The sequence below is a fragment of the Hypanus sabinus genome, chromosome 12, assembly GCF_030144855.1.
Source record: "Hypanus sabinus isolate sHypSab1 chromosome 12, sHypSab1.hap1, whole genome shotgun sequence".
NCBI lineage: Eukaryota > Metazoa > Chordata > Chondrichthyes > Myliobatiformes > Dasyatidae > Hypanus > Hypanus sabinus.
Window position 1 is genome coordinate 45,730,124 of NC_082717.1, and position 19,171 is coordinate 45,749,294.

General features: G+C 41.1%; 1 protein-coding gene across 1 annotated transcript in view; it reads left to right on the forward strand.

Annotated features, from left to right (window-relative positions):
• The window catches only part of LOC132402834 (tyrosine-protein phosphatase non-receptor type 14-like), a 248,338-nt gene that overhangs the window by 173,070 nt on the left and 56,097 nt on the right, over positions 1 to 19,171 (forward strand). The window contains exons 5-7 of the mRNA XM_059985852.1: positions 9,026 to 9,093; positions 15,089 to 15,159; positions 15,913 to 16,000. Coding sequence (XP_059841835.1) covers positions 9,026 to 9,093; positions 15,089 to 15,159; positions 15,913 to 16,000 — 227 coding nt within the window. The remainder of the gene's footprint in view (positions 1 to 9,025; positions 9,094 to 15,088; positions 15,160 to 15,912; positions 16,001 to 19,171) is intronic.

Here is a 19,171-nt window from a genome sequence, read left to right on the forward strand (position 1 = left end):
CTCTTTGCATCCTGCCCGTCAGCCAATTTTCTATCCGTGCTAATATTTTTCCTGTAATACCTTTGGCCCGTATCTTCTTAAGCAGCTTCATGTGCAGCAGCTTGGCAGTCGAAGTAAGCAACATCCATTGACTCTCCTTTGCCTATCCTACCTGCTATTTTGTTGAAGAATTCCAACAGGTTTCCTCTGAAGCAAACCATGCTGACTTCGGCCTATTTTATTTATGTACCTGCAGGTACCCCGAAAGTTCATCCTTAATGATGGACTACAACATCTTCCCCACTACTGAAGGCAGACGAACTGGCCTATAATTTCCTTTCTTCTGCCTCCCTTCCTTCTTAAAGAGTGGAGTGACATTTGCAATTTTCCTGTCCATCGCATGTATTGTGATTCCTGAAAAATCAGTATCAATGCCTCCACAATCTCTTCAGCTAACTCTTTCAGAACCCTGGTGTACAGTCAGTCTGGAGCAGGTGAGTTAACTTCCTCCAGACCTTCCAGCTTCCCTAATAATAACAACAACACTCACTTCTGCCCCTTGCCACACTCGAATTTTGTGTCTTCCAGAGTGAAGGCTGATGCAAAATACTGATTAAATTTGTCTGCCATTTCCTTGTCCCCCATTACTACCTCTCCAGCTGAAAATATCCATCCTCGCTTCTACATATCTGAAAAAAATTTGGTATCATCTTTTATATTATTGGCTAGTGTACCTTCATATGTTATCTTTACTCATTTTATGGCTTTTTTTAGTTGTCCTCCATTGGTTTTAAAAATCCTTCTAATTCTCTAACTTCCCACTAGTTTTTGCTATATTATATGTATCCTCAGATTTCCTTTTATGCTGTGACTTTCCTTGTCAGCCATGATTGCCTCATCCTCCCTTTAAAATACTTCTTTACCTTTAGTATTTATCTACCTAGCACTTTCTGAATTGCCCCCAGAAGCTCTCGCCTTTGCTGTTCTGTCATCATCCTAGATAAGTGTCCTTTTCCATTCAAGTTTGGTTCGCTTGTCTCTCATGCCTCTGTACGTAATTGTAATAATGGCACATCGGACTTCAGCTTTTCCCTCTCAAGCTTCAAGGTTTATTCTATCATATTATCACTGTCTCTTAAAGGTTCTTGTACCTTAAGTTCTCAAATCAAATCTGGTTCATTACACAATACCCTAACCAGAATTGCCTTTTCACTAAAGGGCTCAAACACAAGTTTCTCTTAAAAAACTATTTTGTAGGCATTCTACAAATTCCCTCTCTCGGGTTGCAGCATCAACCTGATTTTTCCAACCTATCTGCATATTGAAATCCCCTATGACTATTGCAACATTACTTTAATCTATTTACATGCCTGTCCTATCTCCCCCTGTAATTTGAAGCCCACATCCTGGCTATTGTTTGGCAGCCTGTATATTACTCCCATTAGTGTATTTTTACTCTTGCAGTTTCTTAACTTTATCCACAAGATTCTGGGTCTTCAGATCCTATGTCACATCTTCCTAAGGATATGATTACATTTTTTTAACCAACTGAGCCACCACAACCACTCTGCCTACCTGTATCATTGGATGTTAAGCTTCCAACGATGATTCTCTTTCAGCCACAGCTCAGGGAAGTCCACACATCACACCGGCCAAAACTACGCTTCAAGATCATCAGCCATATTCTGTATAGTGTGCATTCAAATATCACACCTTCAGTCTTGTATCCCTTTTCAATTTTGTCCTACCATCTTCCTGTCCTTCCTCACAGTCTCACTACACACTTCATCAATTTGTACACCAACTGCCCTGTTCTCAGCCCTATCACTGCAGTTCCCATCCCCCTGTCAAATCAGTTTAAACCCCCCCCCCCCCCCCCCCAAACCTGCCTGCAAGGATATTGAACCCCCTCAGTTTCAGGTGTTACCTGTCTTTTTTGTACCGGTCATACCTTCCACAGAAGAGATCCCAGCGATCCAGAAATTTGAAACCGTGCTCCCAGCACCCATTCCTCAGCCATGCATTTATCCGCCAAATCATATTGTTCTTCACTGGTGAATGGCACCGGTAGCAATCCAGAGATTACTACCCTGAAGATCCTGGTTCCAGCTTTCTACCTAACTTCCTCTATGCTCTCTTAAGTACCTCATCCCTTTTGCTACTTACGTCATCAGTACCAATATGTACCAAGAATTCTGACTGTTCACTCTCCCACTTTGTGGGCCCGATTCGAGTCACCCCTGACGCTGACACTTGGCCAGCAACGTGCCATCTTTCACATCCACAGAATCTCCTGTCTGCATGAACAAAGGACTAGCTATTCAAATGAGTTGTTAAAAACATGTTCATCTGCTCTCTGAAATGATATTAGAAGACCAGAGGCCACTGTTTAGGTATTCTTGGTATCTTTGCCAATATTACTAACAGAGTATCTGGTTCTGAAAGTGCAGCATGTGGGGGCCTGGTGATTCTAAATTAGCTGCTGCCTTCCTACATTATTAGAGCAATGACTAAACTTTAAGGATTCCATTGCTGTAAAGAATTTTGGATTGTCTCAAAAGGGACATAGGAAGTAAAAGAAAATGTTGATCCTCTTTCTTTACACATGTTGACTGCAATGAATAATTTGGAATTCCTTATTTATAACTGCTCTCCATTTTGTCAGGTGAAATGGCATTAGGGTGAATTGAATTCCTGGCACCTACTGAGTGTGAAATTGTCATGTAGGTGTAAAGGAACACAGGAATGCAGTGCAGCTGTTCTGAGTCTTAAGAGAAATCTCAGGATCTAGTTCATTGGTATGTAACAAGAGCTGTATTTGTAGAGATTGTTTATGCGAGTCTCTGTAAAAGGACGGATTTGAATTTGTGTTAAAATGCAATGTTGACAGCAGTAGTAAAGCCATTTTATGAACAATGTGCTTAAACGTATAAAGTTTACAGGAGTGTCCAATAGATAGCAGTAGGGTGACAATGGTGACATTATTTTAGCAAATTATACTAAACTGAGAACACAAAGGAGAGTACAGCACAGTACAGGGACTTCGACCTTTTGTACTGACCCTTTAACCTACTTTAAAATCAATTTAACCATTCCCTCCCACATTGCCCTCCATTTTTTCATCCTATCTAAGAGTCTTTTGAATGCCCTTAATGTTTCAGCCTCTGCCACCACCCCTGGCATTGCATTCGGCATACTTACGTCTCTCTGTGTAAAAGTAGCTACATTTGAATCCACCCCCTCCAATACTTTCTTCAAGCACCTTAAAGTTATGTCCCCTCTTATTAGCCGTTTCTGCTCTGGGAACAAAGTTCCTAGCTGTCTACTCTATGCCTCTTATCATCTTGTGCACTTCTATCAAGTCGCCTCTCATCTCCCTCCTCTCCAAAGGGAAAAGATAGATAGATAGATAGATATTTTTTTCATCCCCAAGGGGAAATTCAACATTCAACATGTTTCCAGTGTCCCATACACTTATTGTAGCAAAACTAATTACATACAGTATTTAACTCAGTATAAATATGATATGCATCTAAAATCACCCTCCCAAAAAGCATTAATAAATAGCTTTTAAAAAGTTCTTAAATAGTTTACTAAAGTGCATTGAGTGGTAACTTAAGCTCAGTCTTAACCCCGGCACTTTAACATGTCTTGCCCCTGGTGGTTGAATTGTAGAGCCGAATGGCGTTGGGGAGTAATGATCTCTTCATCCTGTCTGAGGAGCATTGCATTGACAGCAACCTGCCGCTAAAGCTGCTTCTCTGTCTCTGGATGGTGCTGTACAGAGGACATTCAGGGTTTTCCATGATTGACCGTAGACTACTCAGCGCCCTCCGCTCTGCCACCGATGTCATACTCTCCAGTTCTGTGCCCACGACAGAGCCCGCCTTCCTTACCAGCTTATTAAGATGTGAGGCGTCCCTCTTCTTAATGCTGCCTCCCCAGCACGCCACCACAAAGAAGAGGGCGCTCTCCACAACTGACCGATAGAACATCTTCAGCATCTCACTACAAACATTGAATGACGCCAGCCTTCTAAGGAAGTACAGTCGACTCTGTGCTTTCCTGCACAGGGCATCTGTGTTGGCAGTCCAGTCTAGCTTCTCATCTAACTGCACTCCCAGATACGTGTAGGTCTTAACCTGCTCCACACATTCTCCATTAATGATCACTGGCTCCATATGAGGCCTAGGTCTCCTAAAGTCCACCACCACCTCCTTGGTCTTGGTGATATTGAGACACAGGTAGTTTGAGTTGCACCATATCACAAAGTCCTGTATCAGTTTCCTATACTCTTCCTCCTGACCATTCCTGACACACCCCACTATGGCCGTGTCATCAGCGAACTTCTGCACATGGCAGGACTCCGAGTTATATTGGAAGTCTGATGTGTACAGGGTGAACAGGACCAGAGAGAGCACGGTCCCCTGCGGCGCTCCTGTGCTGCTGACCAAAGTGTCAGACCTACAGTCTCCCAACCGCACATGCTGAGGTCTGTCTGTCAAGTAGTCCGTTATCCAAGCCACCATGTGTGAGTCTACTCCCATCTCTGTTAGTTTGTGCCTTAAGATCCTGGGCTGGATGGTGTTAAAGCCCTAGTTTACTCAGCCTGTCCTCATAAGACATGCTCTAATCCAGGGAGCATCCAGGTTAATAAAGGTTTCATATTCTTCCTATAATGATGCGGACCGGAATTGAACACAGTATTCCAAGTGTGGTCTAACTGGAGTTTTCAACTGAATCTCCCAACTAATGGAGGCCAACAAACACACCAGCACCTACATCATACACCTCTTGACTAAACTGCACTGTAACTTTGGATGTATAAAAGTGACCCCCAAGATTCCTCTGTTCTCCCATGTTGTAAAGAATCTTACCATTAGCACTGTATTTTATCTTCAAGTTTGAACTTCTCGAATCAGCTTTGTATCCTAACAATGTCCCATTTTAACTTATGACAATCTTCTACACTATCCACATCTCCAACCACCTTCATGTCATCTGCAAATATACTAATCCTACATTCCTCTTCTTCATCCAAATCATTATAAAAATCACAAAGAGTAGAGTTCCTAGAACAGATCTCTGCAGGACACCACTGGTCACCTACCTCCAGGCAGAATACATTCCATCCACTACCACCTTCTGCCTTCTGTGGGTAAACCAATTCTGAATCCATGCTGCCCAGTTTCCCTGGATCCCATGCCCCTTTCTGAATGAGCCTACTGTAGTGATCCTTATCAAATGCCTTCCTATAATCTATATACACCATACCCACTGATCTGCCTTCATCAATTTGTTGTGTCATTTCCTTTAAGAATTCAATCATGCTCCAGCATGACCTAGCACTTACAAAGCCATGTTCACTCCCTAATCAGACAATGCTTCTTCAAATGCTTGTAAATCCTGTTCTTTAAGAATCTTCTCCAATTGTTAGCCCACCACTGGTGTAAGGCTTTCTGGTCTATAATTTCCCTGTTACCTTTCTTGAACAGAAGTATAACATTTCTCACTCTCTAATCTTCTGGCTGGTGGTGTAGTGGCATTAACGCTGGACTTTGAGGCAGATGGTGCTGAGTTCGAATCCAGCCAGGTCCCAACCTGAGCAGCAGTATTACTCGCATGGAAGTAAGGCTTGGCAATCTACTTCAGTGTCTTGCCACATAGACAACTACACTATTCATAGGGTCTCCATGAGTCAACGGCACTCAGCAACAAACTTCTGGTACTCCTGCTGCCAGTGAGGACACTAAGATCATCGCCAAAGGCATAGGAACCTGGGGTATATCCCATCCAGCCCTGGAAATTTATCCATCCTATTGATTTTTAAAAGTTCCAGCACTTTCTCTTTCTTAATGTCAACATGTTCCAGCATATCAGCCTATTCTACACTCACCTCACATTTGCCAAGGACCAAGATTTTATTTCAGATTCACTTTAAAAACAGCTTCTTCCCCTCTACCATCAGATTTCTGAACAGCCCATGAACAGTCCATTGCCTTATTATTACTCTCTTGCACTATTTATTTATTTTGTAACTTGTAGTAATTTCTATATCTTGCTTTGTGCTGCTGTTGGAAAAACAACAAATTTCTTGGACATATTTTCAGCGGTAATAAATCTGATTCTATAACCTTAATACTCTTGCATATCTCTGATGTTTCTATGTATTTCCTGTATCTGCTGCTGATGGTTAAGAAGTCTTCCATATATCCACAATAAAGTGATCACCCCTTTTTTTGTTTAAGTTCTTCACTTGTAGCCTCATTTGTAGAGCTTTTGAGGATATTCTCCCTCATTACCACCATAAAGCATTCCTTAAGCAACAGTAGAAAGCTAGCTACATCTTTTCATCCAGCCCTGTCATGCCTGAAATTTCTCTACCCTGGAATGTTGAGTTGTCTGTTCTGCCCTTTATTCAAGCTTGTCTCTATGATAATGATGATATCACATTTCCACATGGAGATCTAACATCATTTGCCTTACTAGGCTGACTTCTTGCAGTAAAGTAGATGCAATTAAGCTTTACTTTTCTACCAGTGTTTAATCACTCTCATGTCTGCTCTGTATACTGGCTTAGTTTACCTTCTAGATTTGAGTGTACCCCTCCCCCCCCCCCAAACAATTGTGTATTTACTCTGTGCCCTGTTCTTAGTTTAATTCCTTTCCAACAGCACTTGTAAATCTTAGGAGGTTGGACCTGTCGCAGTACACATGCAAACTTTCCAGCTTATATAAGTCTTACCTTCCCCAGAAATGGTTCTAATGACGCAGAAATCAAAAGTCTTCCTTCCTACATCCTCCCTTTAGCTGCATATTCACCTAACCTATCATTCTATTCCAGTGCAAATGGAACTTGAAGTAAGCCAGAGATAAGCAACCGTAGAGGTCTTGTAATATATGTGGCAGAGCCCCGTGTTTCTTTTAGCCTTTATCTTTAGTTCCAGTGTGTACCTTGATGTCAGGCTGCTTACCATCCCCACTTAGGACTGTTCTGTAATATTCTTGATCCAAACAACAGGGAGGAAACATAATATATGATTCACATCTCCTACCACTATGCCCTTGAACTCTTTCTCTACCTCCCTTGTACAGCAGAGCCTACCTATGGTGTTCAATTTTAGCACTGACTATAATCCTCAGACATTACTACACCACTGCCATTTTCCAACACAGGGACTCTTTTATGGAGAGAAATGCACTTTGAAGTCTCCCCAGCTCTCTGCCTGTCTTTCCCTTGTGTGGTGGTTTCCCATTCTTTCTTAGGCTGCTTTCCTTTAAGATGCTGGGTGTCAACCTCTTTTTTTTAAAAAAAAATTGAAGAATGTATGCAATCCATGCAACTTTCAGTCTGGTGGATGTATTGTAGTGTCAGCAGTTAAGTGCCAGAATCACTTCCTGGAGATGTAGTCAGTCTGCAAGGAACATCTTGTACCTTCCATATGCGTCAACCTCTAAAACGATTGTGACTCGTTTCTCCTGCTATACTTGTTAATGTTAGGAAGTATAATTTAACCTATTCCCACACTTCACATGGACCATTTAAAATAAATTAAAAATATCCACCAGCTGCTTACATAACATGCCAAATGGTTAACAAAGGCCAGGGCTGAGAAAATACTATAGACCTTCATCACCAAAGCCCACATCTTGTGAGCACCATACCCCAAGATCTACTCCTCTTTGCTGTTTAGTTGTAGCCACCAGGATGGACCATGACTACTGTAAGTGAGGTATAGCATCTCTTTATTCCATGCTGATTTCATTGTCTTGTGCATGGTGTATTGTGTACTTTAGCTTTGTTGAGTTGGACCCTAATACATTCCCTTGGCCTTGAAGGTATAAAATAAAATGAGGTATAATTCTGCTGCTGCTGATGTCTCTCAGTACTTCAAAGATGACTGGTTTTGAGCTGCAAGACCTATTCTGAAGTTATTTCCTTTAACCCAACTGTCGTGGATTGTGTTCCTATCTATGAAGACTTAGCTACCTCCACTTGGCAGCAAGATCACTCTCTGTCATTGTCTATTGCAGGCTGAGTTCAATAAATGTTGTTCTCCATGACTGTGCCAGTTCAGCCAATGATGGTGCTTTGCTGATGTATTTTGAAGTCACCCACTGAGAGTATATTCTATTTCTTCAGTTTTCTTAGTATAGCAACATATTTTTTTCAGATAAAATCATTTTTTGAAGGAGTGTGGATTGAAATAAAAAGCAGATTTTCTTGCCTGTATTTGACTTAATGCTATGAAAGTCAGGTTTAGGGTCTGAGGTCCAATGATCCTCTATATCATTGGGATATTGTTGGCCAGAGATGATGATAGGGTCTGATACAATGGATGGAAATTATCAATGACTATACAACTGTATGTGCTTCCATGTATTATTGAGCTGGACAGCAGGACAATGGGAAATGAAGGCAACATGGAAAGAATCAGATGCTGGATCCTGGTGCAACAAACAGTCTGCTAGAGGAGCTCAGCAGGTCAAGTAACATCTGTAGCAACAAGGGGATTGTCAAAAGTACAAAAGACCACCCAGTCTGTCCAGTTTTCATACATTCTTCATGTGTTTATGTATGTGGTTATATGCAGCTGGGTGACTTATAACAGTTAAGAGTTACCCACTCTGTTCTCACAGATGAACCAAACTGGTTTGGGGGCCAAATTTCCTTCTATGGACATTTGTGAAGCAGCTGCTTCTTAACAGAATTCAGTATCTTAAATCATCAAATTATGTAATTAACTGAGTTTAAGTATTCCACTGCCTTGTTCAGAACATTTGTCCAAGCTGCTATTAACTGGCCTTTCACTATCATAACTAATTGGGAGAGTTCACTCTCAGTTGTTCATGGTTTCAGAAAGTCCTCACTTTCTGACTTTAGCTCTTACCTTGCTAGCTATAATATTGTTTGCACATTCAGCCCCAGTGATACATTTAGTCTTCCAGCAATATTTGTGGTGTGGTTATCATTCATTTTACCTTTAAATCTACAACATTATTCAACAGAACCACCAGCTAATCAATCTCTTCTCTCTCATTGCAGCTGATTTTGGAGATTATGGGCAGTATGAGTCTCAGGATTTCCTCAGGGAATATGTCTTGTTCCCAATGGTAAGTATAGTGGAAAAATCACCCTATAAACCAGTCTGGAGAAAAATTATATTGATCAAAAATTCTGGAAATGTGAATTTTGCAAGATGTATTTTGATGACCCCTCCCAGCATAGCTTTTTAAATTTAGAGGATATGTACATCTTTGTAAATGGTTCAGCCCACTTTACAAAGAAATATCAACTCCAATTGGATGCACACTTGAACTTTCAGCATCAACGAAATTCCTCCTGCTAGGCTCATTCAGAAACCTAAGAGGCATGGGATCCAGAGAAACTTGGCTGCATGGATTCGGAATTGGCTTGCCGGAAGAAGGCAGAGGGTGGTAGTAGATGGAGAGTATTCTGCCTGGAGGCCCGTGACCCTTGGTGTTCCACAGCGATCTGTTCTGGAACTCCTGCTCTTTGTGATTTTTATATAAATTCAATGAAAAAGTAAGTCACTAGTTTTACACGTGACATGAAAGTTGCCAGTTTTATGGACAGTGTAGAAGGTTGTTGCAGGTTACAGCAGGATATTGACAAGGTGAAATGCTGGGCTGGTAAGTGGCAGGTGTGGTTCAATCCAGAAGAAAGTGAAATGATTCACTTAGGAAGATCAAGCTTGATGGCAGAATATAAAGTTAATGGCAGAATTCTTAGCAGTGTGAGTCCATAGCTCTCTCAAAATTGCCATGCAGTTTGATAGAGCGGTTAAGAAGGCATATGGTGTATTGGCCTTTGGTAGTCAGTGGGGACTGAGTTCCTGTATCATGAAGTACAGTTACAGCTTGAACCGCCCTTGGAGAATTGTGTTTTGGCCGCCTCATTTTAGGGAGGATGAGGAAGTGCTGAAGAGATTTCCCGGGATGCTGCCTAGATGACAGAGTGCGATCTATGAAGACACATTGAGTGAACTAGGGCTTTTCCCTTTAGAGTGAGGGAGGATGAGGTGACCTTATACAGGTGTACAAAATGCTAAGAGGCAGAGATAGAGTGGACAACCAGCACCAAGGTCGCAATGGTTAATGTGAGAAGACCTTGAAGGTGATTGGAGGGAAATATAGGGGGGGATGTCAGACATAGGTCTTTGCATACAAGTGCATGGAACGCACTGCTGGGGTGGGGTTGGTGGTAGATGCAGATATATCAGGGACATTTAGGAGAGTCTTAGATAGGCACAAATCTCCCCTCATTCTTTTACACTCCAGGGAATTGTTCTAACCTTTTCAGCCTTTCCCTATAACTCAGGTGCTTAAGTACCACCAACTTCTGTAAATTTTTTCTGTATTCTTTCAACCTTATTGATATGCTTAGGGAGATGACCGAAGCTGCACACAATACTCCAAATTAGGCCTCACCAGTGTTGTATACAACTTCAGCCTAACATCCCAACTCCTGTACTCAATACTTTGTTTTACGAAGGGGAAGGTGCCAAAAGCTCTTTTTACAACACTATCTACCTGTGATACCACTTTCAATGAATAATGGATCTGTATTCCCATATCCTTCTGTCCTACCACATTCCTCAGGACCTTACAGTTCACTGTACAAGTCCTACCCTGGTTTGTGACCTCCCAAAGAGCAACACCTCACACTTGATAGTCAAATAATATTGTGAAAACAATAGAAAAGGGAAAGAGAACTAAGAAAGTTAAGCCAAATTTTTGAGAATTGTTCAGAAATATCGTGTAATATGATGGCATTCATTAGTCTCGCGAGACCATGGATCTGCGCCTGGAATGGTTTCCAGGGTGCAGGCCTGGGCAAGGTTGTATGGAAGACTGTCAGTTGCCTCAGCAGCACGTCTCCCCTCTCCAGGCCACCAATGTTGTCCAAGGGAAGGGCAAGGGCTGATACAGCTTGGCACTAGTGTCGTTGCAGGGAGCAAGGTTGAAGGCAACGGCGGACTACCTTAGGGACTCCAGCTCCGGATTTGTCCTCGGGGTTTACTCCCGAAGGCTCTCCCATGAGTGGGTATGGCTGCAAGGCAGCGGAGATTTGAAATCAGAGTTTTCCCTCTCTTAGATGGACTGCCTTCCCAGGCTGATGAGCTTCCTCTACCCAAAGCACTGGTTTTAAGGCGCCAGGACCTGCCTTCACCCCTTCTCCTGTCAGTAGAAACAGTTCCACTAGGATTAGAGGCTAAGCCACACGAGAAGGCCAGGAGTCAGACTTGGTTGCCAGAAGCTATTTGAGGCGCATGCCATGAGGAGCACTTTTAGATAGTGGGAGCTTGTCCCCGCTACCACTCCTCGGCTTGACAACCTTGGAACGTGTAATAGGATGAATATTATGTACATAGATTTTGTAAGGATCTCAGGAGCAAATGGGTAAGAGTGCCTGCCTGCACTTAGGTGGAGGAATTGTTGGAGTTAGGCACGATGACTCAGTTCAAGAACTATTTAGGTGTATAAATAGGCAAAGCAAAGATGGATATCAACTTAATGCAGGCAAATGGAATTTATGTAGGTGGGTGACAAGGTTAGCCTGGGTACGTGAGGTTAAGATACCTGTTTCTGTGTTGTAAAGCTGAGCAATAAAGCTTTGCTTGACTTTGAAGTATCTTCACTGGTTTAATATTACTATTCGTTTTAGTATCACCATTGTGTGCATTCAAGACTTTAGCACATGAGCCTGCTCACAGCCAAATGGTTGATCAGTAACTTCCAAGACTGTAAAAGCATATTGCATTCAAAGCCATGCTGTGTTGACTCTAGATGTCTTGAATAGGTAACTAAATTCTACAATGTACAACAGAATGCAAACATTGCCTCAAAGACATATCATGTTACAGGGCTGGCAAGTTGTCTTAATGATAAAGCTCAAGTAGTTGATTGCTACTTGGAAGGATCTGTCCTTGTATTGATATCGGACATCAGGAATCAACTGGTGATGTCCAGCGGCATACATATAGATATACATAACGTACACATTCCTGCCATAGGGGCACTAACCATTAAGCACTTGCATTGCTCTGGCAGAACTGCCTGTGTACATAGTGTGGGAGCACACACTCACTTATACTAACTCACACTAACTCCTGAAGATATTCAAAGGCATTGCTATCAGTGAATTGCCCAGCATCAATGTCCTTCCTTTAGACCACTAATTGACCAGGAATATGACTGGACCAGCCACATAAATACAGTGGCTGCAAGAAGAGATTAAGATGGTTGATACCCTATGAGACCAACCTCCTGACACCACAAGCCTTCTCCCCATTTACAATGCACAAGTCATGGATGTGATGTAATACTGTCCACTTGCTAGAATGAATGATGTTGTTCAGGAAAGCAGGCCATTTGATTGCTACCTCATCCACCATGTCAAATATATGTTTATCAAAGGGTAGTTGAGATCAGGAATTCATTGTTTATAAGGATGCAGGGGAGAGAATAATTTATAGAGCTTCAAAGGAAGAGTAGGATAACAAATTTATAGGATTGCGCTATGTAGAAATGGCATCAAATCAATGTGCTAAATGAGCTCCTGTCTTGTCAACAATTCTTTGAATTTATTTTCAAAGGATTTGAACTCAGGTGGAAATGTATAAATTATTGGATATTCCCTAACTAGCTGTTGTCCATTCAGTCATACAACTCTCTTGCATGTTCTGTTTTATCAGTCGAGAATACATTTTTGTGATTTGCAATGCATTTTTAGATGTCATGCAAGCGGTTCCCCATTTTGATGTGGGGCATTGATTCTTGATTGAATTGGAAATCTTCTTACTGAAGTGTCCAAAATCAGAAAAAAAATCATTGTGTTTAAGATAAGTTCTGTTTTATAGCACCGAATCTCAAAATTGAAAATGGAGGCAACCAAATTAAAAGGGTGCTTGACATTGCAAACATGTGGTAGAGGTATTGGAATTAGGCTGATGAGGAAGGATGCAAATTAAAAGTAGTTTATCTATTAAAAGCAGTTACTGAGCCCAACTTTAGGCTTTGATTGAAACCAAATTGGGAGTTATTATTTAACTCCTATGCAAGATATGTAATCTCTGCATTACATATAGTAACACCATAAATTTGTTGTAGGAGCCAAGTCAAAGAAGAACTTAAAGCAATGGGGGAAGAGCAAGTGGCTGGAACTAGTCTCAAAGAGCCAGTCTAGTCATGCCATGCCAACTAGCTTTTCCTGTTCTTTACTGTTGTAAGATTTGGTTATATGCAATATATACTAAGCACATTTTCCCAATTCTGGCGAGAAACCCATTAGTTCATGCCCATTATCAGAACCTTGTGAACAAAAATACATGCTAAATGTTCAACAGGAAAAACAAATTTGAACATTGTTTACTGCGATAGAGTTTTTAAAAAGTTTTTTAAAAATTTCAATAGGAAACTATGTAGTTTACAAATAAATGTATGTGGTTTCAACAATAAACAGTTGTCCTTTCTGGTACTTCCACTAGCCCGCTAGTTAGGCTTTAGTCATTTACTTGTGCTCTCTTGAACATTCCACCGCATGAACTTTTGATATTGCCATTCTTTCTCCTCACATCTGAACAACTCTTACGAAAACTTGCATATGTACAAGTATTGCAAATGGAAGGTTTATCAGTATGAGAAACAGCACAACATGCAAAATCAGTGCAATGTTAAAAGCTCCATATTGTTTTTCACCGGTGCAATGTTCTAGGCCAGGAGAGCAAACACCCCAGCTGATCTCCCATGCCTTGTGCTCTGGAGCTGCCTTTGAAGCTCGTTCCTGTCAGTGAAATATGCTAAAACCTGATTCAAAATAATACAAAGGCAGCACTTCATGCCTGCAGGCAGCTCTACACCTGAAGGGTGCTATCTTTTGTTTCTGATTTCCATGCCAAGGCATGACCGCACATCTGAAGTTATTTTTTGTATGAACATCAAACACTTTTGATTTCTTTCAGGGTGTTTTTTTCTTCTTCTCTTTAAATTGGAAGAAAATCTTTTTAACTTTGCAGGTGCGGTTGATCTAAGCGTTCTGAAGCCATGTCTCAAATTAAGCCCATTGGATAATTTCTCATCTGCAACCATTACACCACAACTTTTTGCTGGAAGAGCTGTTATTATTTTTTTAACGTTTGAGGATGAGTTTGAAAGGTAGTTGCAGGCATCACTTAGGTACATAGCAGTGATGTCAAATTCACTTGAGAATAGTTAAACCTTTCTAAATTTATCAGATTTATCAAATAAATCAGTTGACCCGATAACCCAAAAAATAGAGTGCTGCAAAGATTGAGCTGTGAATTCATTGTGTTAATTAATCAGCCAGGCACAGTTGCAACCTTTTTGTCATTGTTTAAGGCAATACAATGTCTAACCGTGGGCATGGTTTGAAGGTAGCTCTTTAGAAAATAATTTTTGCAACGTATCTGTTCAATTTGCTGCCTTGGAGAAACTGATGGTATGTCTTTAGTGGTTTGTCCTGTTCCTAATATGTGCTTTGTTGTTGGGAAACAGTTGGCAAATTTGCATGTGCGTTTGGTATTTGGATTGAGCATGGCTTTAATAAGTCAAATTTTATTTTCTCTTCTAATAGCTTCTTGGAATCCTAGAATATGCTGCTTTTCATTGGTTTTGTTGTGCAAGTTTGCAAACCTCAAGAATGTTGGCAGAATAGAAATTCTAATTGGCCCTGGTGATCTTTCTCTGAGATCTTGGAAAGGCAGCGGAATCTCTGGGGAAAAATGTTGGGATATCTTTGGCGGAACAAAAGATGAAGCAATGCCTGCTGGTGAAATCCAGTTGTAACCTTACCTAAATTTCCTACAGCACCCATGAGTGGAAGTGGGAAGCATGGTTTAATATAACTCCTCCCCCTGTCCAAAGGAATGCCAAGTTTTGTTGTAAGTAGAACTCATCAATGTCAGAGCCTCACTTGATGTAAGCAAAAAGTTAAATGCAGTCTTGCCCAAGGATACCCAAGCAACAATAACGACACTAAATTTCAATATTTTGTACTATGTATGCCGAATTGTAGTAATAAGTATGATAAGGTGGAAGATTTATTTTTCTGTGATTATATTTACAGGACTGGACTCAGGATGAACGGATGTTGGAGGAAATGACAATGAGGGTAGCAATGCAACACCAGGCCTACAGGTAAGAAGGTCTTCAGCACAGCAGAATTTAGGCCAGATAACCAGGTACAATGATTTATAAGACCTCAGTTTCAATTGGCTGTCACATCAGAATACTAAGAATAGATGCCATGTTATAGTCTGATACCACTATAAGTATTTGTTAGCACACTTGTGCTTATTCATGAGACTGCTTTGGACAGATCCCAGCTTTCATTTTATTTTTTTTTAACTACCTTACTATCAATGTATCAAAATTACTGCATTGTAAAATATCCTAACCTTGAGCGTTGACAAGGTATGTATAATTCTATGCTATTTTCTTGGAGTGAATACCTTTGAAAAGCTAATATTGGATGGAAACTCAGATGCACAGTTGAAATAAAAACAGAAAATGCTAGAATTAGTCAACAGGTCAGCCAGCATTTGTGCAAAATGTGTTGAGTTACCTTTCACATTTAAGTTAAAAGATTCTGAACCTGAAACATTAATTCTTTTTCTTGTTCCACAAATGCCATCTGACCTGTTTACTGTTTCCTGTATTTTAAGTTATTATTTCATATTTCAGCACCTGCAGTTTTACCCCCAGCTGTGAATCATTGTTTTAACACTCACTTGGCTGTGTTGATGATGTAAAAACAGATGTAGATAAGAACATCTCTCTTTGAACCTCTCTCTTTGAGAATTCCTTCTTCTTCACTCTTATATTGATCTCTGATATCTTATACTTTGAATTCCGAACAGCATTGTTATTAAGGGTTTGTTGTCTCTCTAGTGGGATGCCACCTGCAGAGGCAGAGTTGCTATATATCAAGGAGGTGGAACAACTTGAAGGCTTTGGGCAAGAAAGTTTTCCGGCTAAGGTAATCAGAAGCTAACTTAATTTCAGACAAAGTTTTGCTTACGGTTAAGCATTTTACCTGTGCGTTGTAAATGTATTTGCCATTGTATTCAAAATACTCTTCTCATGGGACTGATGCAATGTAAAAGAGAATGTGTAATAGAATTTAATATTCTGTATCAGTGAGGATTGATGTCCATTTTCAGAGTGATATAAAAACAGAATAAACGTTAGAAACCCTCAGCAGACCAGACAGTGTCTGTGGAAGAAGCTATAAAAATTTGTAAAATGAGTCAGCTCAATCTTGGGTACTAGCCTCCATAGTACCTAAGACACCTTCAAGGAGCAGTGCCTCAGAAAGGTGAAGTCTGTTATTAAGGACCACCACCACCCAGGGCATGCCCTCTTCTCATTGTTACTGTCAGGAAGGAGGTACAGAAGCCTGAAGGCACACACTCAAATGATTCAGGAACAGCTTCTTCCCCTCTGCCATCGGATTCCTAAATGGACATTGAACCCATGAACACTACCTCTTCTTTTAAATACATATTACAGGTCTCCCCGCTATTCGAAGGTAGAGCATTCCTGTGAAATGGTTCGTAAGCCAGAATGTCATAAAGTGAAGAAGCAATTACCATTTATTTATATGGCAAAAATTTTTGAGCGTTCACAGACCCAAAAAATAACCTACCAAATCATGCCAAATAACACATAAAAGCTAAAATAAAGTAAAAGCAGGAATAATCTGATAAATACACAGCCTATATAAAGTAGGAATACTTCTCTGCAATTATTGCGGCATTGCCAACTGTAGTGAAAATCTCACGCAAGCACTCACGGCAGAAAGACTCAGCGCAAGCGCTTTCGGTAGCACTCGCAGCAAAAGCACTCGGCGCAAGCATTCTTGGCAGAAACACTTAGCGCAAGTGCTCTTGGCAGAAACACATGGTGCAAGCGCTCTCGGCAGAAACACTCTTTCCAGTAACCTTTAAGCTATGAAGCTGCCAAATCATACCAAATAACACATAAAAATACACAGCCTATATAAAGTAGAAATAATGTTAGTCCAGTGTAGTTTCACTTACCAGAATCGGGAAGACAGTGAGAACACTGTTGGTTATGTGTTAGGCTCAGTCTTCGGAGGTTGGGATGGTGGGAGACTGGGGTGTCATCTCATTGTCGTCTGCTTCCATCAGGGCAGGCAGGTCGTCTTCTATGTCTGCCTGTCTCGATGTCGAAAGTCGAGTTTCGTCGTCTGCTGTGGCTGATGTGGAAGGCTTGAAAAATGACAGTATGCTTGACTGCTTAGCCTCGCACATTTTTCTGTCATACAGTTCTTTGTAAGCACTCAAACCATCCTGCAAATATGCCCTAAACCTCTGTACCCTTTCAAAATTAAAGTCATATTTTTCTGCAGTCATTGCAGCATTGTCCATCGCAGCGAAAATCTCACGCAATTGCTTCATGTTAGTTCCTGGACGACTTCAGGCCGTTTGCTACTGCGTTCGGTTTCAATTGTTATCCTTTCCTCTTCATCGGCTCTTCATCTGTCAATTCTTGGTCATGGGATTCCAAAACCTTTTCACCATCATCTTCGTCAACTTCCACAAACCCTGAGCCAAACTCTCTATATCCTTACTTTGTTCACCACGATCGAAACGCTTTATTATGTCTAGTTTTACGCTAAGTGTAACACCATTACGTGCTTTTTTACGCTTCTCTGATACCTTAGAACTCATCTTGCTAACGGATGCACAAAATAAATCGACATAAAGCACAGATGCTCACAGGCACATGTTTAAGCAATGCTGGCTAGAGTGCAGTTCTGGGGGAGGAGGTTGGCTGCTCATTGCGCACGCTGCCTTTTTTCATAACAGTGAAAACACCTTCTGTTAGCGAAAACAGATAACTAATGTAGGTCTTTTGTAACAGTGAGGTATCGTAAAGCGAACGTTCGAAAAACGGGACACCTGTAGTTCTGTTTTTGCACTACTACTAGTCTATTCAATAAACATACATGTGCTTACTCTTAATGATTGTTTTATTTTTCTTTCTATATTATGCATTGCATTGAATTGTTACTGCTAAGTTAACAAATTTCACAACACATGCCAGTGATAATAAACCTGATTCTGCAAAGAAAAGCAGAGTTAATGTTTCAGATTGCGGTCCCTTCATCAGAGAAAGTGGTTTGCTGCTTTTTATTTTAATTTTAGCAAAGGATCTCAGATCTGGAATGTTACATGTTCCTCTTTCCACAGATGCTGCCTGACCCACTGAGAGATTCTAGCATTTTCTGTTCCTCTTTTGTACAATTTTCAACAAATGATAATGAAGACACATTGTAAAGAAAGCACTTTCAGTGCTGCAGAGGGGAAAACCAGAAGATTTCAGAAGGGGTTCATTTCCATAATGAACCATGCTATGGTCTGCTATTAATAGCTTTAAGATTTAAATGATTATAGCATGCCATTCAATTATTTGGTTTTGTTTCCAAATGTATTTCCGAACTGCTCAATCTTGCTTTTGGGTGGTGGGTGGGGGGGGGGGGGGTGGGAGAAAGGAGAGAAAAATACCTACTTCTGCAAAAAAAAAATGGTCTATACCAAGCAGACAGAAGTAACTTGAATCTGGTATCACCGAAGTATATTGTAAAGGTTGTTATGATTGTAAAGTATAGGGTATACTTTACGGTTGTAAATTATATTGTAAAAGTTGTTGATTAGACAGTCAAGGTTTGAATAGCTCAGACTCAGCAGAAAGCAGCTGATTGGGCAATCGAGGTTAGGTGAAAGCAGAGTGGGCCAGTGAAGGAGTGGAGATTTGAGGCTTTAACTCGAGAGACTTCGACGAGAAGAGGCGGAGGACGAGTTTGTTCCCAGTTAGTCTTTACAATGCCTCCTGAGAATACAATGTGCCTCTCCTGTGAGATGTGACAGTCTTGGGGGAACTCCCCTCTCCCACAGAGTCACATCTGCCAGAAGTGCTTGTGGCTGGGCAGTCTGGAAGACCGTGTGAGGAATCTGGAGCAGCAGCTGGATGACCTTCAACTCATAAGGGAAAATGAGGCAGTCAGAGTTGAGAGCTACAGGGAGGTAGTCACACCTAGGCTGCCGGAAGCAGGTTGTTGCGTGACAGTCCGAGGGGGGAAGTGAAGGTGAGGTCCTGAAGTTTGAGTTTCAGGAACTGGGCA